The sequence below is a fragment of the Pleurodeles waltl genome, chromosome 2_2, assembly GCF_031143425.1.
Source record: "Pleurodeles waltl isolate 20211129_DDA chromosome 2_2, aPleWal1.hap1.20221129, whole genome shotgun sequence".
Lineage (NCBI taxonomy): Eukaryota > Metazoa > Chordata > Amphibia > Caudata > Salamandridae > Pleurodeles > Pleurodeles waltl.
Genome location: NC_090439.1, coordinates 974,799,996 through 974,820,837, shown reverse-complemented (window position 1 = coordinate 974,820,837; position 20,842 = coordinate 974,799,996). Strand labels below are relative to the sequence as shown.

At 40.1% G+C, this 20,842-nt stretch overlaps 1 protein-coding gene across 2 annotated transcripts in view; it reads left to right on the top strand.

Moving 5' to 3' along the window:
* TAF2 (TATA-box binding protein associated factor 2) overlaps positions 1 to 20,842 on the top strand; it is a 663,535-nt gene that overhangs the window by 158,195 nt on the left and 484,498 nt on the right. For both annotated transcript variants that reach the window (XM_069220673.1, XM_069220672.1), the window contains exon 10: positions 18,587 to 18,672. In XM_069220673.1, coding sequence (XP_069076774.1) covers positions 18,587 to 18,672 — 86 coding nt within the window. The remainder of the gene's footprint in view (positions 1 to 18,586; positions 18,673 to 20,842) is intronic.

Sequence of the window (20,842 nt, the reverse complement as noted above, 5' to 3'; positions counted from 1 at the left end):
CCAAGCACTACTAGCAAATGAAGCCATAGAACTAGTACCTTATCACCAGAGAGGAACAGGGTTTTACTCCCTGTATTTCCTCATACCAAAGAAAGACAAAACGTTAAGGCCTATTTTAGATCTCGGAACACTGAATCTCTTCATCAAATCAGATCATTTCCACATGGTAACACTACAGGATGTAGTCCCTTTACTAAAATAAGGGGAATACATGACAACACTGGATCTAAAGGATGCGTATTTTCACAAACCCATCCATCCATCTCACAGGAAATACCTCTGGTTTGTAATACAAGGCAAACATTACCAATTCAAAGTGTTGCCATTCGGAATAACAACAGCCCCCAGAGTATTTACAAAATGCCTAGCCGTAGTAGCAGCTCATGTAAGGAGAAATCACATGCACGTATTCCCGTATCTAGACGATTGGCTAATAAAAGCCAACACTCAACAACAATGTCAAAATCACACGCAATATGTAATAGATACTCTGCACAAACTAGGGTTTTCTATAAATTACCAAAAATCACATTTACAACCATCCCAAAAACAACAATACTTGGGAGCAACACTCAACACGCAAAAAGCAATTGCCACTCCAAGTCCACAAAGAGTCCAGTCGTTTCAAAATATAAAATCAAGCATGCAATCAAACCAACAATACATGGTCAGGTTTGTGATGAAACTACTAGGCATGATGTCCTCATGCATAGCTATTGTCCCAAATGCAAAACTATACATGCGGCCCTTACAACAGTGCCTAGCAAAACAATGGATGCAGGCACAGGGTCAACTCCAAGATCTAGTGTTGATAGACCACCAAACACACTCTTCGCTTCAATGGTGGAACCATGTAAATTTAAACAAAGGACGGCCTTTTCAAGACCCAGTACCTCACGCCATTATCACAACAGACGCCTCCATGATTGGGTGGGGAGCACACCTCAACAATCACAGCATACAAGGTCAATGGGACAATCAGCAAAAACAACTTCACATAAATCATTTAAAACTGCTAGCAGTATTTCTAGCACTAAAAGCCTTTCAACCCCTTCTAGCCCACAAACATATTCTTGTCAAGACAGACAATATGACAACAATGTATTATTTAAACAAACAAGGGGGGACACACTTGTCACAACTGTGTATCCTAGTGCAAAAAATTTGGCACTGGCCAATTCACAACAACATTCACCTGATAGCACAATATATACCAGGCATCCACAATCAGCTAGCCGACAATCTCAGTCGAGATCACCAACAGTCTCACGAATGGGAAATACATCCCCAAATTCTAAAAGATCACTTCTACCACTGGGGGACACCAAACATAGATCTGTTTGCAACAAAAGAAAACGCAAAATGTCAAAATTTCGCGTCCAGATACCCACACCCTCAGTCCAAGGGCAATGCTCTATGGATCAGCTGGTCAGGGATATTTTCTTACGCTTTTCCCCCCTCTCCCGCTCATTCCTTTTCTAGTCAACAAACTGAGTCAAAACAAACTCAAACTAATACTTATAGCGCCAACGTGGGCTCGCCAACCGTGGTACACCACATTGTTGGACTTCTCGGTAGAAACGTACATCAAACTACCAAACAGACCAGATCTGTTAACACAACACAAACAACAGATCAGGCACCCGAATCCAGCATCGCTCAACCTAACAATCTGGCTCCTGAAATCAGAATTCGGATATCTAAACCTCTCAAAAGAGTGTATAGAGGTCATTAAACAAGCAAGAAAACCCACAACAAGGCATTGTTATGCTAATAAATGTAAAAGGTTTGTTTTCTACTGCCAGGCTAATCAAAGTACGCCGCTAAACGCCTCCATACAAAACATTGTAGATTATTTACTACACTTACAAAAAGCAAATCTTGCTTTTTCTTCCATTAAAATTAATCTCACTGCAATATCTGCTTATTTACAGATTACACATACAAAATCACTTGTTAGAATCCCAGTTTTCAAAGACTTTATGGAGGGACTAAAAAGAATCATACCCCCAAGAACACCACCAGTACCTTCGTGGAATCTTAATATTGTACTAACACGACTCATGGGTCCACCATTTGAACCCATGCATTCTTGTCAAATCCAATTCTTGACTTGGAAAATAGCCTTTCTAATAGCCATCACTTCTCTACGAACAGTTAGCGAAATACAGGCATTTACTATCCAAGAACCCTTTATACAGATACATAAACATAAAGTGGTTCTCCGTACAAATCCACAATTTTGACCAAAAGTCATATCACCGTTTCATCTAAACCAAACTGTGGAACTCCCAATCTTCTTTCCACAACCAGAATCAGTAGCAGAAAGGGCAATGCATACATTAGACATTAAAAGAGCGCTAATGTATTACATTGACAGAACAAAACAATTTAGAAAAACAAAACAATTATTCGGAGCTTTCCAAAAACCTCACGCAGGTAACCCTATATCCAAACAAGGCATTGCCAGATGGATAGTCAAATGTATTCAGACCTGTTACCTTAAAGCTAAGAGAGAATTACCCATTACTCCAAGGGCACATTCCACTAGGAAAAAAGGCGCCACAATGGCTTTTCTTGGAAATATACCAATGACAGAGATTTGTAAGGCAGCCACCTGGTCTACGCCCCATACATTCACTAAGCATTACTGTGTAGATGTGTTAGCAACACAACAAGCCACAGTAGGACAGGCTGTACTGAGAACATTATTTCAGACAACTTCAACTCCTACAGGCTGACCACCGCTTTTGGGGAGATTACTGCTTTGTAGTCTATGCACAGCATGTGCATCTGCAGCTACACATGCCATTGAACGGAAAATGTCACTTACCCAGTGTACATCTGTTCGTGGCATGTTGCGCTGCAGATTCACATGCGCCCTTCCACCTCCCCGGGAGCCTGTAGCCGTTTTAGTTGCATGTAAATTGTAAATATGTAAATAAACATTCCTTTGATACACAATATGTACATACATTTCTACTCCATTGCATGGGCACCTCTAGTATCCTTACTTTACCAACTCCTACCTCACCCTTTGCGGGGAAAACAATCTAAGATGGAGTTGACGCCCATGCACAATGGAGCTGAAAGGGAGGAGCCACTCGGTCCGTGTCTCGAAAAGACTTCTTTGAAGAAAAACAACTTGTAACACTCCGAGCCCAACACTAGATGGCAGGATAATGCACAGCATGTGAATCTGCAGCGCAACATGCCACGAACAGATGTACACTGGGTAAGTGACATTTTCCATATATATATATATATATATATATATATACACAAAATATATATATTTTTTGTTTTACCCAGTGGTGATCGCCGCTCGGTAGTTCTAGTTAGAATTGTGTTACCATAGGAAATGTCTTTTTTTGTGTTGCTAATAACTTTGGCACTGTTTTATGTATCTCTACAAAACTTTATTTCCCCCCCCAAAAAATGCACGTTTTTAACTAGTTTGCGCTTGTTAAATTTCTGTCAAGTGGAGACAGAGAAAAAGGGGGCCTCACAAAAAACGTTTTTTTCCTACTTATTTTTCCATAGGAATTTTACACACAGCCCAAACCACTAAACAGATTTGCAGAAAGTAGGATCTTGGACCAGAAAGTGTGTTTTTTAGGTTGAGCGTAAGCGTACGACCTGTTATATACTTTTAAGTATTCTTCTTCTGTGTGCTTCCAGCTAAAAGCTATTTAATTTCTTAGTTTCAGTGTCATTTAAAAACGCTTGCTTGCTAGTGGTCACTGATGCCTCTTTGTCCCTTCTTCTGTGTGGGAGCAGGGACCAACTACTGTATAATTACATCTTGTCCTGTTTATCTGGTCTTTAGGTGACTTTTCTTTTTACTTTGTTCACTGCTTCTGTCCAGGGAAGCTTCCCTTTTCATTTGCAGAGCATTCTTTTCACATTTTACTATAAATTCCTCTTTTTCTCTTCTGCATGTGGAAGCTACAAGTTACTTTTCGGGACCCGAAGAGTGAAAGTGGTTTTCCCATTCTGTGGGAAATGTGTCAGCACTTACATGCCCTGGTTCTTCCGCTGCTTGTTTCTCTCACCAACTCTCTTTTTTCTCTAATGTTCATTTTTCTCTTTCTTTTCACATTTCTTTCACTATTTTTTCCTCTATCTTTCGTTTGCTAGCTTCCTTCCCCTTTTTCTTTTGTCTGACACGTTGGCTCTATTTCTTCTCTTAGTTGTGTTTTTATTTTCTCTTTCTTTCTTTCCTTCCCTTCTTTCTTTTATTTCTTTGCGGCCCCTTCTCTTTCTTCCTTTTGTTTGGTGTATTCCTTTTGCTTCTCTTTTTCTGCTGCATCCGCTTTCTCTTCTGAGGCCTAGTTATCAGTGGAACAACAGGTGCAGTGGCACCAGGGCCCAGAGACCTATGGACCTCATTCAACTCTAATTACTGCTTTATTTTCCTACCCCAATTCCAGGCAATCATTTTCCTTCCTTGCTCCACAGCCTATGACACCATTACTACGCTACTTGTTCTCTCCATCTTTACTGCTGACTCCCTCTTTCCTTCAACCCTTCAATCCGTCTCAAATTATATTTTTGTTATGGTGTTTTGAGCATTACAGTCTAATGCCAAAAGTTTATTTCTCATAAAGATTTATATGAAAATTGTATATGTTTTAAGATAGAGGAAGAAGGTAAATGAAAGTGCTTTAGTTAAATCCTAGGCCACTGGAATATATGGCAGGAAAAGACGAAATTATGAGGCAGGGTTGACAAATGTATATGGCAAGAAAAGTCCAGTTATTTATTTACAATGCCAATAGCTCTAACTCAAGGAAATGCAAGACCTGTTGTATTGGACATGCTTGTTTTAAGTTTGTGTAAATCTGTTGAGTAGTTTTTGAGCACTTACTGCTCAAAAGATTGTACATCCAGGGACGAGGAGCCTCCGCAAATCCGACAGATCTCTTGCTGAGATCCATTTGGCTGCCACCACATCAAACAGAAAGCAGTGGCAGTCATCTTAGGACTTGCACTCAGTCCCGAGTCTAAAACACTCAAAAAAAGACATTAGGGGCAGGATAGGGACTTGCAAACACATGTAACTGGTAGATATCTTAGGGCCTCATTACAACCCTGGCGGTCTTAAGAGTGCCTGGGCCACGGTGGCGGTCGGTCTGCAGCCAATGTGGTGCTCCAACAGCCACATTACGACTGTGGTGGTTGCGCCATGGATGGACCGCCAGCACTGCCAGTTCTCCTCCACTTGAGGGGCTGGTGGTCTTAATCTGCCAGGGCAGCGCTGTAAATAGCGCTGCCCTGGGTATTACAACTCCCTTCTCCGTCGGTTATTACATAGCAGTAGCCCCAGCTATGTAAAGGCTGGCGGAGACTGGGTGCAGGGACCCCCATGGCCAGCCCCGTCACGCTTTTCACTCTTTGCTTTACAGACAGTGAAAAGCATGGCTGGTGCACCCTATGCACTGCAGCATTGCTGCGTCAATATTGTGGGCTGTTTCCCGCTGGGCCAGCAGACGGAAACTCTGTTTCCGTCCACTGACCTAGGTGGAAACTCATAATAGGGCCCGCGGGAAGGGGACCGGATGGCCTTTTCTGTCTGTGTAAGTCGTAATTACACCCTTAGTGTTATAGTTTAAACAAGTGTGTATGGGGTGGGTGCTATTCTAACTCAGAGATGAGCAGAGGGGGCATACCATATGTTTTGCATCCTGTGCTACATGCGAAATGGAGAGGAGATATTTGGTGATTGGAAAAGCAATATTGCCAGGTGCATGGGTGATTTGCAACTTTCAAGAGTATTTGTGGGGAAGACATGTTGGTCTGATGGCACATCACAGAGTGCCAATAAATATTTCGTTTGGAAATAAAATTGATATCTCCACAGCAAGCCTAGCTAGACTGTCTCACAAACAGTTACAACTCACCTATCAAGTGGAATATATATTTTTGTGTAAAAATATGTGAGCAGGATGCCTTTCAGATTTGTTGTTGAGTAGTGAAGATGCAGCATGAGAAAAGGCGGTAGTGGAGAAATGCTTGCTAGCACAAATGGATGTAAATGTTGTCATAAGCAGCAGTAAAGAGGAGTGGATTGAAGCAGTGAGCACAGCTCCAATGTGGAGGGAGGTCTGACATAGGATGATCAATGAGTTGAGAGAAACATCTTGAACCTCTACTGTAGGCTTATTTGAATGTAACAGAAAACAGTGATTTGGTAACAAATTTCTCCTTGTGATTATGAGAAAATATCATAAGTTGAGCACATACAGGACATGTAGGGATGATGTTAACCAAAAAGATGGTGAGAAAGCAATTTTGGCGGCCAGGAATTGATCAGGATACGGATGAGAGAGTATAGGGGTTTGAAGTGTGCAGTGTTAGAGATGAGCATTTGGTGACTGGCACTGCACGATTGAAGGCTGTAGAATGTCGAGATAGGGCATGTAAGAAATTTGGTGTGCATTGTTTGGGACATTTATTAGCTGTTGGAGCAGTTGCGATACATCCTAATAATGACAGATTTTTTTTTACTAGGTGGATCAAGATAAATTTTTGTATTGGAGCACAGCATGAACATGATTTTTGTTTTTTAATAGGCGTTTGCGAAAGAGGAATTACTAGAATGATAATGACAGACAGTTCTAGCCAGTTTAAAATAGATTCTCTTTTGAAACAATGTTGGGGTTTTTAATTTAAGGATGAAACTTTATTATCCTCAAGCCATTGGATTAGTAAAGAGATTCAACAAGGGTTATGGTTTGGTTGCGGGTAAAGCTGTATGTAGTATGATTTGGTTGTGGAGAACACTACTGAACATTGTGACTGGAACAACTCCTTTTGAAGGCATACGGAAGCTTGCACAGTCTTGGTTGAGGAAGTGAGAGAATATGAGGAAGAATGAAAGTAGTGTTGGAGTGATATGGCCCATAGAAAAGCAGGCGAAGGTAATTTATGTTTTGAAAAAGCTAAACTCAAGGGAGAGTAGGGTTCAAGTAGAAGATTGGATGAGAGTTAAGTATCCTTTGTATGCACAGGACTATCACAGTTTGGGAAGCTTGCTGAGGTGCTGGAAGTTCACAGTAAAGCGCAGAGAATTTTAAGTGACTGTTGGGATGTAATACATTGTGTCATGGTGGAATGTAGGGATAGTAACTGTAGTGATAGGCTTGTAGGAAGAGAATGGAATGTGGTTGGGATGAGCATTCTACGTTGGATTCAGAAGGTTGTGAGGGGACTGGAGGCTGGTAATTATTACTGCTGTACGAGAACATATAACTGGAATAAAGGACTTTCAACCTTTACTTGCCTGCACTATTACTACAGTAACGTTCTGGAATGATGAATAGGAGAGGAGAAAGACAGTTGGTTGGGAGGTGTAAGATGTCAAGGAGGTGAGACTTAGTGTTGTGTTATTGGGAATACATTTCCTTAAAACTTCATGAAGTTCTGCTTCCTATTATTGGCGACGAGGTGCCAACCGCAGGACCCCCACGTGTGTACCTGGGTGCTGTTTTCATGGGCTTGTCAGCAGACGTTTACTACTTGGTGCTGTTTTCTTGGACCTGTCACCAGATGGTTACTACTTGGTAACCCCTACAATCCTTCTGGAAAGTAAGGTACTGTTTCAATTTAGATGCTCTTTGTCTCAACAGTGGGTTATGTACTCTATATTTCTCCAGCGTGAACCATTGTGTGCTTTGGAGTGGCATACTGCATTGTTTAAACTTTAACGCCATTGCAAGTCACTTAACGCAAGTCTCCTTGAGCACGTGTGCTGGTGCGCATGTTTTCACCGCATGGACATTGGGGGCTTGGAGAGTCTCCTTGAGTGTGTGTGTGCTGGTGCGCCTGGATATCAAGAGCTTGGAGAATGTGATTTCTCGTTGCCCGCTGATTCTCAGTACACGTCCTGACTTTCTCGTGACGCCAGACGCATGGCGGCCATTTTGGATTGGGCTGCATGTGTTTATTACATGCCCTATTTATGTTGGCGCATCACAACCGTTTTCGATCTGGCTGTGTGCATTGTCTATAGGTGATATGCACCACTATAAACAGTGAAGCATTTCTTATGGTGATACGCACCCCTCTTACAAATACAAGATAGATATATATATATATATATATATATATATATATATATATATATATATATATATTTCAAAAAACAAGATTCTCTTTCTGTTTTAGCAAGAGAAAACCGCACTCTGTCGTTGTGCCTGTGAACAAGGTCTGGTGAGACCGAAACGCGTCAGGGGATTCCTGTTTGTTTGTTTATGATCTCACTAATGTATTAAAAGTTAAGGTATTTTTGGCACAACGACAGAGTGCGGTTTTCTCTTGCTAAAACAGAAAGAGAATCTTGTTTTTTGAAAATATGGTTGTCCTGCCTCAAACCAGCACCACCGGAGAATTAAGTGCGCCGTAACACGCAGATCAGGACATCTTTTCTTTCATATATATATATATATATATATATATTTTTTTTTTTGGTGATACACAAACCATTTCACAACAGAAGACTTTTGGTGATACGCACACCATTCATTTTACAACAAGAATTATCATTAGTGTGCGTCACTCATCACATGTTGTGCTATATTAAAACATTGTTTGAGTACTGAGGGTCGCAAAATTTTAAAGCAAATTCCTAAAGAAGTAGTACTTTTAGGAGAAGGGGAACGTGATGTGGATGAAGATGAATATTAATCTTTCATCAAGTCATTGGATGTAAGGTTTAAGGCATGCAAGAATATCACTATGGAAAGACACAAGTTTTATTTAAAAAAATATATAAAAAAAATATAAGTAGCAGGTGAATCTGCAGCACGTTTTGTAGGGGCACTAGAATACTAGCTGTATCTTTTGAATACAAAGCATTTGTAGAGGAAATGATTACAGACCAATTAGTGGAAAAAGCTAACAACAAAAAGGTGCAATAAACTTGCTATCCACTCCAAATTTACCTTTACAGAAGGTGGTGGCCATTGCAACCAGAATAGTGAGTTCTGCTTCTTATATGGAACAAATGTCTGTCTGTCTGGAAGTCAATGTATCAGTCACAAGATGTTTTGTTGGTAAAAAGCGAGTATAAAAAAGGGAAGAAAACAAATTATCTAGAAAAATCTAACACGTGAAAATTAACAAGAAGGCAAATCTCAAACTATTATGGTGTTATAGCTGCAATAGCACTTCTTACCCTGGTAATGCTAGTGTGTCCAGCTTTTGACAACTCATGTGCCAAGTATATTTAAAAAGGACATTTTGAGAGGGTATGTAGATCTCTAGGCAAAACGTTTTCAAACAAAGTACATAAAATTTAAACAAGTAATTGTAGTGAAAGTGACATATCCTCAAGTGACAAAAATGACGTTCTCACAATTAGGTATGTAAAAATGGAAGAAACTTTATGGAGTGTAGCATCATGTGAGAAGAAAAGGCCATTTTGCATGTAAACTGGCAATGTTGTCGAGGTCAAAGTAATGGCGGATTTGGGATCTCCATTGACCTTACTGAGTGAAAAGAAATGGAACAAAACCTTTAGTAGGCAAGGAATTTATTTAAGAAACCCTACCATACGTTCTGTTGGTATGTGGGTAAACACATTGAAGTGGTAGGGGAGTTTAATGTAGAACTGTGTTTCAAAGACAGTATTACATAGGGAACTGTGTATGTAGCTAAGGATGAGGTTTGTCTGCTGGGATGGTACAATCAAGGACACAGCCATTTTCCTAGATCCTAATAATACTGACCAACTAGTACTCAAGAAGGACTATGTACAAGTTTGTGAAGTAGAGAAAGGTAAATGGGAGAAACTGTTTTCATTCATTTTTCAGAAAAGTGTTGGAGTTATTCAAAGGATTTGTGCATAAAAAAAGACTTCAGGAAAATGCCCGTCCTGTAGTACATAAACTTTGGAGAGTCCCCTTGGTGTTGCGAGAAGAGTGAAAGAAAGAACTAGCTAAACTATGCAAATGTGAAGTAACAGAACCAATTGAGTCATCTGATTAGGTGGCACTCATTGTTAAAGCTCAAAAGGTTAATAGTTCAATTAGAATGTGTATTGATTTGCGTGATTTAAATAATCAAATATGGATAGATCAGTACCCATTGCCTACTATCGCAAAGATGCTGTCTAATCTCAAGGGTGGAAAGCTATTTAGTTTGCTTGATATGACACCTGCATATCATCAGATTAATTTACGTTCAGAAATCAGGCATTACACATTGTTCATTACACCAGAGGGTTTGTATCAATTCAAAAGAATGCCCTTTGGTCTTGCTGTGTGGTCTTCCAGAGACCTGTGGAAAGCATGTTTAAAGGGATTGAGGGTGTGAAAGCGATTCAAGACGATGCGTTGGTGTAAGATGAAGATCAAGTGCGACTAAGGAGTGACACTCAGTCTGGAGAAATGCAAGCTTAATCCTCCTATCATAGAATATTTGGGATACAAATTATCTGCCCAAGGGGTTGAGCCAAAAGTTAGTTAAGTTAAAACCATTGGAGATTTTTGTCCACTAGAAAATAAAGATCAGTTAAAATCTTTCATGGGTTTGTTTGAATTTTACACCAGATTTGTCCCTAAGTGTGCAGAAAAGACATACAACATGAGATGTCTCCTTAAAAAGAAGTTGTAAATTTATATGAAGTAGTGAGTGTGAAGAGGAATTTAATTTGATTAAGAAAGAAATTGCACCCTCAAGCTAGTATAATGACTGATGCAAGCCAGAGAGGGCTAGGGACAGTTCTCATGCAACTTAGAAATGGAAAAGATGAGGTTGTGACCTTCGCATTTAAACATTTGTGAGGTGCGGAATCAGCATATTTCATATTAGAGCGTGAAGCTGTGTCTTGCTGGTGGGGCGTTGTACACTTTACAATTTTCTGGTACAAGTGGATCATAAACCTTTGGTGTAATTATTTATTACAAAAGCTACCTTGAGAATTGGCAAATGGCAGTATAGGGTCCAACAATACAACTTTAGGGTGCAATATGTGCCTTGAAAAAGGAATTGAATAACTGAAAGGTGGTGAGATAAAAGAGGATGATGCTGAAATGGTGTGTTCCCATTGAGAATCATTCTGATGGTGCCATAACAAAACAAGAATGGATGGCTGCATGGGAGTCAGATCAAGAAATGAAAGAAGTTATGATTAGCATTTGTCAAGCATGGTCAAGATGGTATCCTGAAAATGATTAGGGAGTAAGATACAAACATGTTTATGAAGATTTATCCATAGTTAATATTCTTAATGGTTTTTTATATTGGCATAAAAGTTTGGTGTCTGTAACGAGCCAGTGGTTAAAAAATAGTTAAATACCTGTGTTAGAGATGCAGCTTATAAAGAAGTGAAAGCTTTATTGAAGATAGCAGGGAACCCATCCAGGCCTGGAGCTTTACGAGTAGGAAGATTGCTAATGATTGCTCTAACCTCGTCTAGGCTAATATCTGTCTCGAGCTGGGTTATCTCTGCACTGTGGTCTGGGGGAACGTAGCCCTCCAGGTAGTCAACTTGGAGTCTAGGATCGATGGAGAAAGTGGATACAAAGAAAGACTGGAACCTTCAACGAGTCGAACAAGAATGTCCAATAAATTTCAACATTATGTTTTGTTGCAGCAGTAAAAGCACTTTAGTAGTGTGCCTTGTAGCTTTAGGGTTCAGACATAGGCACGTGATAGGATTTTTTAAAACTGTATCTATTAACCTCTAGTCAATTTAATACATAAAGTCTAATTTGTTGTTATAAAGGTGGAACAGGTTAAAATTCATACCTTGTATTCAATGTAAGATGTAGAGCGTAAGCAAGAATGTATTGGATATATGCCTTGTTTTATCAATAATTGAAATTCTAATTTTATTTTTATTTTCCTATAGAGGGGAAGATGTGTTGGGATGTAATGCATTGTGCCATTGTGTCATGGTGGAATGTGGGGATAGTAACATTCTGGAATGATGGGTAAAAGAAGAGAAAAAGACAGTTGGCCGGGAGATGGAAGATGGCTGTGTCCTGCTGCTGTTGAGAATAAACTTCTTAAAACTATGTGGAGTTTCTGCTTCTTTATAGTTATCTGTGGTGGAATGTTGGGAGATTCAATAAGGTGGAGAAGAAGGAAATGGTTAAAAGGGCAAGTTTGAAAGAGGGGATCAAACAGTAACAAATGCAAGGAGCAAAAGGGCCCAAAATTGATAGAATGAACTGGCTTTTGTTAATCCTTTTATTTTCTAATCAAATTTTTACTAGTGTGGAGTGAAACTTATTTGCATGTACTTTAGATATTTGACATTGTAATTTTTGTTCCCATGGCTTCGTGGTTTATTAACCTTATTTACATTGTACTTTCATATGGGTAGAAAAAGAAAGATATTGGAGTGTTGTGCATTACTTACCTTCATGATGTAAGTTTTAAACCTGGGTGAAATCATTTCATCCCTGGTTGGTCAAATAAATATTTTGGGTTTTAGCCATTGATTCTGGGCTTTTAGAAGCTGCTGATGCTAATTCATATTTCTGTCTACCTAATACATTCAGTCCTTACATTTCAACTCTGCAAATTATTGAGTATTGAAATATCACTATGTGTCAATATATTATTATGTTAGAATTTTAATCACCTGTGGTCAGCCAGCAGATAAGAAGCTGCCTTTCTCGATGTCTGAAACAAAGCCATTGATTTTCTTTTTCTTCTTTTTCAACTTTTCTAAAAACATCGCTCAGCATGCAGTGAATACAGGAATTGATCAGAAGTGGTCATTTAGAATTCATTTTAGTTTAAGCCGACAGCATCAAAGTAAGGCATGATTATACATTTGAAAATGAGCCTTTATGGCCAGTGACGTTTTGTACTTCATAGTGTGTAATATATCGAAATGGCAGTGCCCCCTTCCTTCTCTTAAAAATTGCACCAGCTACCCCACACTTTTTCCCACTTCTTCGGGAAGTCTCTGCTTTGATAGACCACTTGCTTTGCTTACTGGCACCAGTCCAAAATTGGACTCCCAGTCTTCAATTTGTGGGGAGTCACTATGCCCCAGGCCCACGCAATATTGTGTTTAGCTGCTCCCACTGCAACCACCATCCAGATATTCTGATATAATGGCCAGGACGCTTCCCCTGTTATTTTCAAAAGGAGCCATTGTGCGTCTAGGATAACCTCCAGCGCTAGCACCTGAGACATTCTCCTATCCCCTTCTCCGGAGTAGATTTGTATTATCGGGCATTCCCAAAGGATGTGGAAGAATGTGCCTTCTTGTCCACACCATCGCATGCAGAATGGAGTGCCCCTCTCCCCCTAATTCTTATCTTTTGAAGTTGTACTCTAGAGTTGTATGATCTGTGTAGACTTCTCAGTTGCACCAGTCTAAACTGGGTACGAATCGCTATCTTCTGTGTGCTTTGATTGGCCTATGTCCAGTTGTCATTTTCCAGGTCTCTCAAGTCTCTAGCCCAGACCTCTCTCAATGCCACCATCAGGTTAGGGGAATTAATAACCCTTTTGTAGACTATAGAGATAGCCTTATCAGTTATAGGTTACATGAGTGGCAGTCCTCAAGTAGCGTTGTCTCCTTCAGTTGTCCCCCCTTCATTATATTCCTCATAAGGGTGTGCCCAAGCTGTGGGTATCTATACCACTCAGACTCTGCCAGTTCATACTCTTGGTGCAGGATCTCAAACTTTACTAGTGCTTTCCCCCCACCAGATATCACCCTGGTGTTCTATGCTGATCGGTCACACTTTGACAAGCTTTTAAGGTTACCCACTTCTTGCAATAAGTCGCTGTCCCATAGTGGGGTTTGATTAGTGAGTTTACCTCCCCATCCCGGGTAATTAGTGGCTGAACTCCATGCTCTAACCATAGTTTGGGTGTGCATCGGAAAGTCTTGTTTCCGTTTCCGTCGATAAAGAACTGTTGTGTGGCCCCTACAACCCCCAGCCTCTCTATCAACCTAGTAAGCTGGTTTGCTGCGATCAGCAAACACCCAGTCGTTGACTGGCACCAGTTGTGCGGCCCAGTAATATTTAAGTATGTTCAGGAGGGCTGCCAGTCCTTCGTCATATACTCCTCTCTGAAGCTTGCACAGCGCAATGCGTGAGCTGCTTCCATTCCATAACAATTGATGGCCTTTATGATCGATTTTTTGGGAAGAACTTGGGGGGGGAGGGGGGTGGGGAAGGGGTGGAGGAATCCTCAAGGGTGTATTTTGAAATACATACAGGGGACGCTGGAGGGTCATCATTTTATATAGAGCAGCTCTGCTGGTTAATTATAGCTGCATATTCATCCAATATTCTACGTAGTCTGTCGAGCTGCGGGAATTGATTCCTACACAGAAATTCATCAGGATCACAAGTAACATAGATTCCAAGATACTGGAAACTATCCAGCACCAACGACGCCAGGCAGCAGAAGGGGATCCTCAGAGTACCTCCTTTTAGGGGGAAGTTTAGGGACTTTGTCCAATTAATGAAATAACCCAAGTGATCCAGAACTCATTTGAGATCAAATTATAATGCATGCTACAAAACCTAACATTCATGATAAGTTACGGGTGAACAGGGAAGTTCTTTTAAAGGATGTTTTGACTGTGGTTAGGAAGGCAGAGCTAACCAGCAGATGCGCAAAAGCTGTGGTAGAAGAGTCTCAAATTGACAGCAAATTTGTAAATGTAGTTAAAGTTACAAAGAAGAGTAAGGGTGATGATTGCATTATGAAAAACTATTGCCAAACTGCACCTTCAAGCAGTAAGGGTGGTCCAATGAAGAGAGATGATGATAGTAGTAAGAAATGTTACAGATGTTGAGTGTGGAACATTTAGCCTATTAAAAGAAATGTCCTGCACACAATCAAACATGTTCCATTTGTGGGAAATTATGCCAGGGTTTGTAAAAGGAGAATGGATGGTAAAGTGAAATATATTCAGGAAAACCACAATCCAGTTTCCAACCATCATGAAGATGCTTTTGATTCCAATAGCAGAACATTCAGTTAGGAAAAACCTATGTGTTAACTATTAGTAGCTGGAGTCTCTCTTATTTTGATGGCGGATTCAGTGTGGATGGAGTGTGGGAAGGATTATTTTGAAGTAATGGTACCTTAGAAAGGCCAGATTTCAAAGCTAGAACATATACAGGAGAGCATTAACTTGATTGGTTTGAAATTATCAGAGTTTGCATTTAAGAGAAGGAAAGCACATGCAAATAATATGTTTCAAAAAAAGTTTCATCAGTACTGGGCTGGCATGATCAAGGAAAATTGGGAATAATTTTGAATCCAAAATAGTGCTGAACCAGTGTTATATATGGAAGAGGATATTGGAGAAGCAGTATGTAAGGACTTTCCTAACGTGTTTTCGGGGGATGTAGGGCTGTTAAAAGGATTCAGCCACAGAATTGAATTAAAAGCTTCTGCCACACCCTGCATACACAAAGTAAGACACACACCTTTCTCTATCAGAGAGGAAGTTATTAGTAAATTCAAAAGGTTGGTGGAGAGAGTTTTTATAGAGCAAGTTGAATCTTCTGAATATGTTTCATCCTTGGTGGTAGTTAGGAGACCCAATGGAAAGGTTAGATTATGTATTTATCTCAGAGAAGTAAATATAAATATATTGATTGATCAGTATCCGTTACACAGAATTAACGAAATGTTGGCAAACACTAAAGGTGCCCAATGATTTTCTACACTAGATTTGAAACCTGCTTACCAACAGGTGCAATTACACCCAGAATGTAGAAAGTACCCAACTTTCATTACACCAGTGGGTTGTATTTATTTAAGAGTACCATTTGGACTAGCATCTGCCGCTGCCATGTTCCAACGTATGATGACTGATTTAATTGATGGCATAGAGCAGGTTATGTTATTTCAGGACGACATTCTGGTCATGGGGGAATCCAAACAAGAACATTGATGACAAGTTGAGACAAGTTTTGAACATTTTAGAGCAAAAGAGATTGATGGTAAAATTAGAAAAATTCAATTTTGCTAAAGAAGTGACATATTTATGTCACAGTATTAGCAGTAAAGGGATCAAACCGAAGCAGAAATTAGTGGACGCTATTTGTAATGCACAACAAGCAAGGAAAATGTCAAAGCGTTCTTAGGGCTAGTGAAATTTTATTCAAATTTTGTTCGTAATTTTGCAGAAAAGACTCATGCCTTCAGGAATTTAGTTAAAAATAGAGTCACATTTGTATGGTCAGAAGTGCGCCAAAGACAGTTTGTTAACTTCAAGAATGATAAGTGCACTATTTGAAAAGTTTTGATCCCAGGTGCAAGATTTGTATGACCACAGATGCCAGCAAAAAAGGTCAGGGGTGGTACTCTAACAAACGGATAACCAAGGAAATGAATGGTTTGTTGCATTTGTGTCACATGCTCCTTCATTGGTGGAAGAAAGATACGCAGTAATTGAAAGAGAGACTTTGGCATGTGTGTGGAGTCTGAGTCACCTTAGACAAATGTGTGGGGATACAAGATCTTATTGAAAACAAACATTTAAAAAGTATTAACTACAACTGTTTTACAGAGCACATCTCTGCGTTTGACACGCATGTCTGTTAAGTTATTGGATTTCAATCATGAAATTCAGTGCATACATGGTGTGAATAGCAGACTTTCTAAGTCGCATGCCACTACCAGTTGACAGTAACTGTGAGCATCTGATTGAAGAAAGTGTGGCAGGTGTCTTTATTGAAGGAATGGAAGGAATTGACTTGGAAGAATGGAAGAAACACATGATTATGGACAAAGACATGCAATGTGTACTGAAATTTGTGAATGAAGGATGGCCAGAGAAAAAAGAAAATTAGTGGAGTAACAAGGGTGTTATCAGAAGTACAAAATGAACTTAGTGAAGAAATTCTCCTTAGTAGTGGGAAATGTATACCACCAGGTGGAATACAGAAAAGAATATTGGAAATATGTCGCAAAGGATATTTAGGGATTTCAAAAACAAAACAATGAGTCAAACACAACTATTGGTGGCCAGGTTCGGATAAGGACATTGAAAGAGTGGTCAGGGAGTGCATTAAATGCAATAGTTCAGATAAAGCATTAAAAACGTGTCGTCCGCCTTTCATTCCGGTCTCTTGCCCCAGTATGCTTTGGGAGAAAATAGGAATAGATGTAGGGGGCTCATTGGAGAACGATGGAGAACAGAAGAAGTATATAATTGTGGTTGTGGATCATTTTTCAAAATGGCCTGAAAATGACATAGTCAAGAAGGCAGATAAGAACATATAATACAATTCTTGAATAAGACATTTTGATAGAAGGTTTGCTTAGACGAGTAATTTCAGATAATTGTCCACAATTTGTATCAGATGTGTTTAAATGTTTAAAATGTTCTTGAAGAGGAATGGGATATTACATAAACCACATCTGTTTATCATCCCTCTGGAAACAGCCTGGTGGAGTGCTTTAATAGAGTAATTAAAGGATTGTTATAAATTGTGGTGAGGAATAATCTGAAATGGGAAGCTGAAGTTTTAAAAATGTTATGGGCTTACTGGATTACTGCAAGTGCTAGTATAAACAAAAGTCAGTTTGTCCTGATGAGAGGACATGAACATTTAAGCAAAGATGTTGCATGGATGCTAACTGCCAAATTAGCTGTATGGTTGCCCGAAAAATATATTTGGGGGCAAGCAAATTCACAAGGACTATCATGACAAACAACAAGGAGTCAAATTAGTGCCAGTTGAAATAGATGAATGGGTGAAAGTGAAGAAAGATAAGACATTGCCTAGTGGATTTTCTCCACCTCTCAGAATCAAAAAACGATTTGGTAATTTGGCTTTACTTAGTGATGGGAAAGTGTGGCATTCAAGTAGATTGGCGAAATGTAGGTATACAGTCCAAGAAAGAGATGATAACCAATAGGGTAAAATCATTAGAAGAAAATGTGATTGGACGGATGATTGCATGAAGGTTGAAGATGTGATGGATATGAATGTTGGTAATAATGGTTTAAGTGTTGGCAATCAGGAAGTTGTGAATAACGACAATCAACTACAAGACAATGAAGGAAAGATGTAAAAGAACAATTCACACACCAAACAAATACGAAGATTATATGTGTACTTGAATGCAATACATGTAGCTTATATATATATATATATATATATTGTTTAAACTCTATAAAGGAATTAATGAATCTAAAAGGGTTGTGCATCCTGCACTTAGATTTTTATATAGTTTTAGAATTTTTAATCTCCTTATTGTTTCATTTGTATAAAGGGGATGGTGTGTGGTGCTGGAATATAGAATACTAGGTAAGATGATGTATTCCTAGAATGTTATGGATGTAGTACCTAGAATGGTGAATTGTATTATAAGATTCTCTGAGATGGTTGGAGGTGGAGAGAAAAGAGAGAACGGAGTCGGATGGGACGGTCCTGTTTCCACCACTTGTACTTGCTGGGGTTAAATAAAGAAATATCTGGATCTTCAAGTTGTAGCAGTATTATTGCAAAGTTCCCAGTGGTTTTTCAGCCAGACATTACCAAGACACTCAGAATGACGCTGTATTGTTTATTGTTCTGTGGTTTGTTTTAAGTCTGTGTGAATTTGATGAGTTTCTGATTTTAATTAATATTTATAGGAGTTGGACCAAATGGTGATTTATGAATTGAAAACTGGCGGAGTTTTGTTGCACCCAACATTTGCAGTTGGAAAGGAAAAAGAAAGGTATGCCTTTTTTATTCTGTTTACATTTATATGGCTTATTAAGCTGTGCCCCAATTTGAAACCTGTTTTTGCGTCTGTTTTTTAGAGATTAAAATATTGAGAGACTCAGTTTTGCAAGAAGGTTTGTGTTGTTATAATGCCAGATAATTGTGATGGTTAGTTATTCCCTAACTTACTAACTTTATGATGGAGAAATAAATGCAATTAAAACGACTCTCCTGAGGTAGAGCTGGACGGCAAGCAGTATGTCCGCACTGTTCCCAAACTTAGGCTGCAGTTTGTCCTTTCGATGTGGCCCTTGAGGCCTGAGGCACCCTAGGTCAACTGTTTAGTAAAAGAGAATAGATGATGAGGGGGACTTATTTTTCCATTTTGAACAATAACTCCTAGAAGACTGCAATATGATGCTTGGCAAGATCGATCAGCGCTACACAGATGGGCACCGCGTGTGAGAGCACAACACAGCTTTCTTCTTTTGCCCCAATGGCCAGCCACCTGTCAGTGATAGTTGTGAGGAGCTTACAGAAGACAGTGAGGGAGGATAAACGTAAGGCAACTGTGGAACTGGGAAGCCCGATCCAGCCAGAAAGCTGGAGAGAGATTCGGTGGAGAAGAGAACCCCTAGAATGTCAGCACTTATGAGTGGGCTTCTGGGAGAGTCAGACCTCAGCATGACAGTGGTGCATAGCGGTGTGTGCCCAAAAATGGCAGCCAAACAGCAGAAAACTAAGGTACAAGTTTGGAATACCGTTGTCCCTACCTAAATACGACAGAAAGGGTGCTCTTGCACTCAGGTTTCGTGAGTGTGGGAACGCTAGACCCTGTTTTATTGGCTGAAAAATCCAGCCAATAAAATTGGTTGAGGCTTGGGCTGCAAAAACAGCCCTTTGTTGGCTTGCCGAACCTCATCTGACAGCAAGGAGGAAGCATGCGGTGCTACCCCCGCCATGCCACTTCATCTCTTTCCCTTGCCTTCCCGGCATAGCTCGTGTTGTCCACCCCTTGCTTGTAGCAGCATCCCCTCACAAACATTTAACAAATCCTCATAGCTGGTGATAAATGAGTGGGATTCTCAGAAATAAATTGGGTTCTGCAGTCTACCTTTTTGTGGTGATTTAGTTTGTGATTCCACAGTACTGTTATTTATGAGTGCAGAGTGTCCACCCTACCAGTGCTCTGCACCTCTTAATCATGGCCTAAGCAGGACCTTTTCCACAGATGTAGAAGAAATCGTGCTACATAGCATGAGGGAAGGAAGATGCGGCTACTGCCATTGTAGAAAACAAAAAAGTGATGTTGGAACGCTTATACATAGTTTCAATAACTGACAGTCACTTGGGCCACATTCCAGTATATCTTTTTTCACCCACTTTGCCCCTGCAGACAGAGACCACCTGTAGTCAGATCAGCCATGGTTCTCTTCCTGTAGGAGCTGTTTCATAAATGTCACCTATGAGGCGTCACATTGAGAAAACAGAGGTGATGGAAGGTCCGCGTTCAAATAGTCTCAGTCAGCATTCTAGTCCATCAGGTTGTTTTGCCCACTGTGCTACTCCAGACAGAGACCAGCTATATGGAAATCAGCCTTGGTCTTTCTCTAGAGACAGCAGTCCAGCTCAAAATGCCAAACTAGGTCTGCTTTTGACAGGAACATAAGCAACCCCAGATTGATTTCATCCTACTTAGGGTCTCACCAGTGTGATATAGGTTGAGTCCTGTGGCACAGTGAGTTTGGCACCCACATCTGACCACACCCATCACACTGAGAATAACACAAAGGTGATGAGTGCAGTGCTTGCAAATAGAGCCACCAATCAGTGCCCGGGCCAGCACTTCCCTCCATCATTTGTCTCCCACTATGCCATTGCAGACAGAAACAATCCACATGCAAATCAGCCTCTTTTTCTCAAGTAGCAACAGTGTGGCTTCAGCTTCTAGGCCAGGTCCCATTTGTACGGGAACACAAGCAACTCCAGACAACCTTCCAGACCAATTGCCTAATTAGGGGCCCACTGTTGAGCATAGTCATTGTACTGAGGGTGTCACATCAAGGAAACCGGAATACTTGAAAATGCTAAATGTAGCCAGAGACCTAGTGAGTGTTTTTGACTTCTGGTGAAGCTCGATTAAGTTGAGAAATTAGCTGCTGCTAGGAAGATCTGCTTGGAGG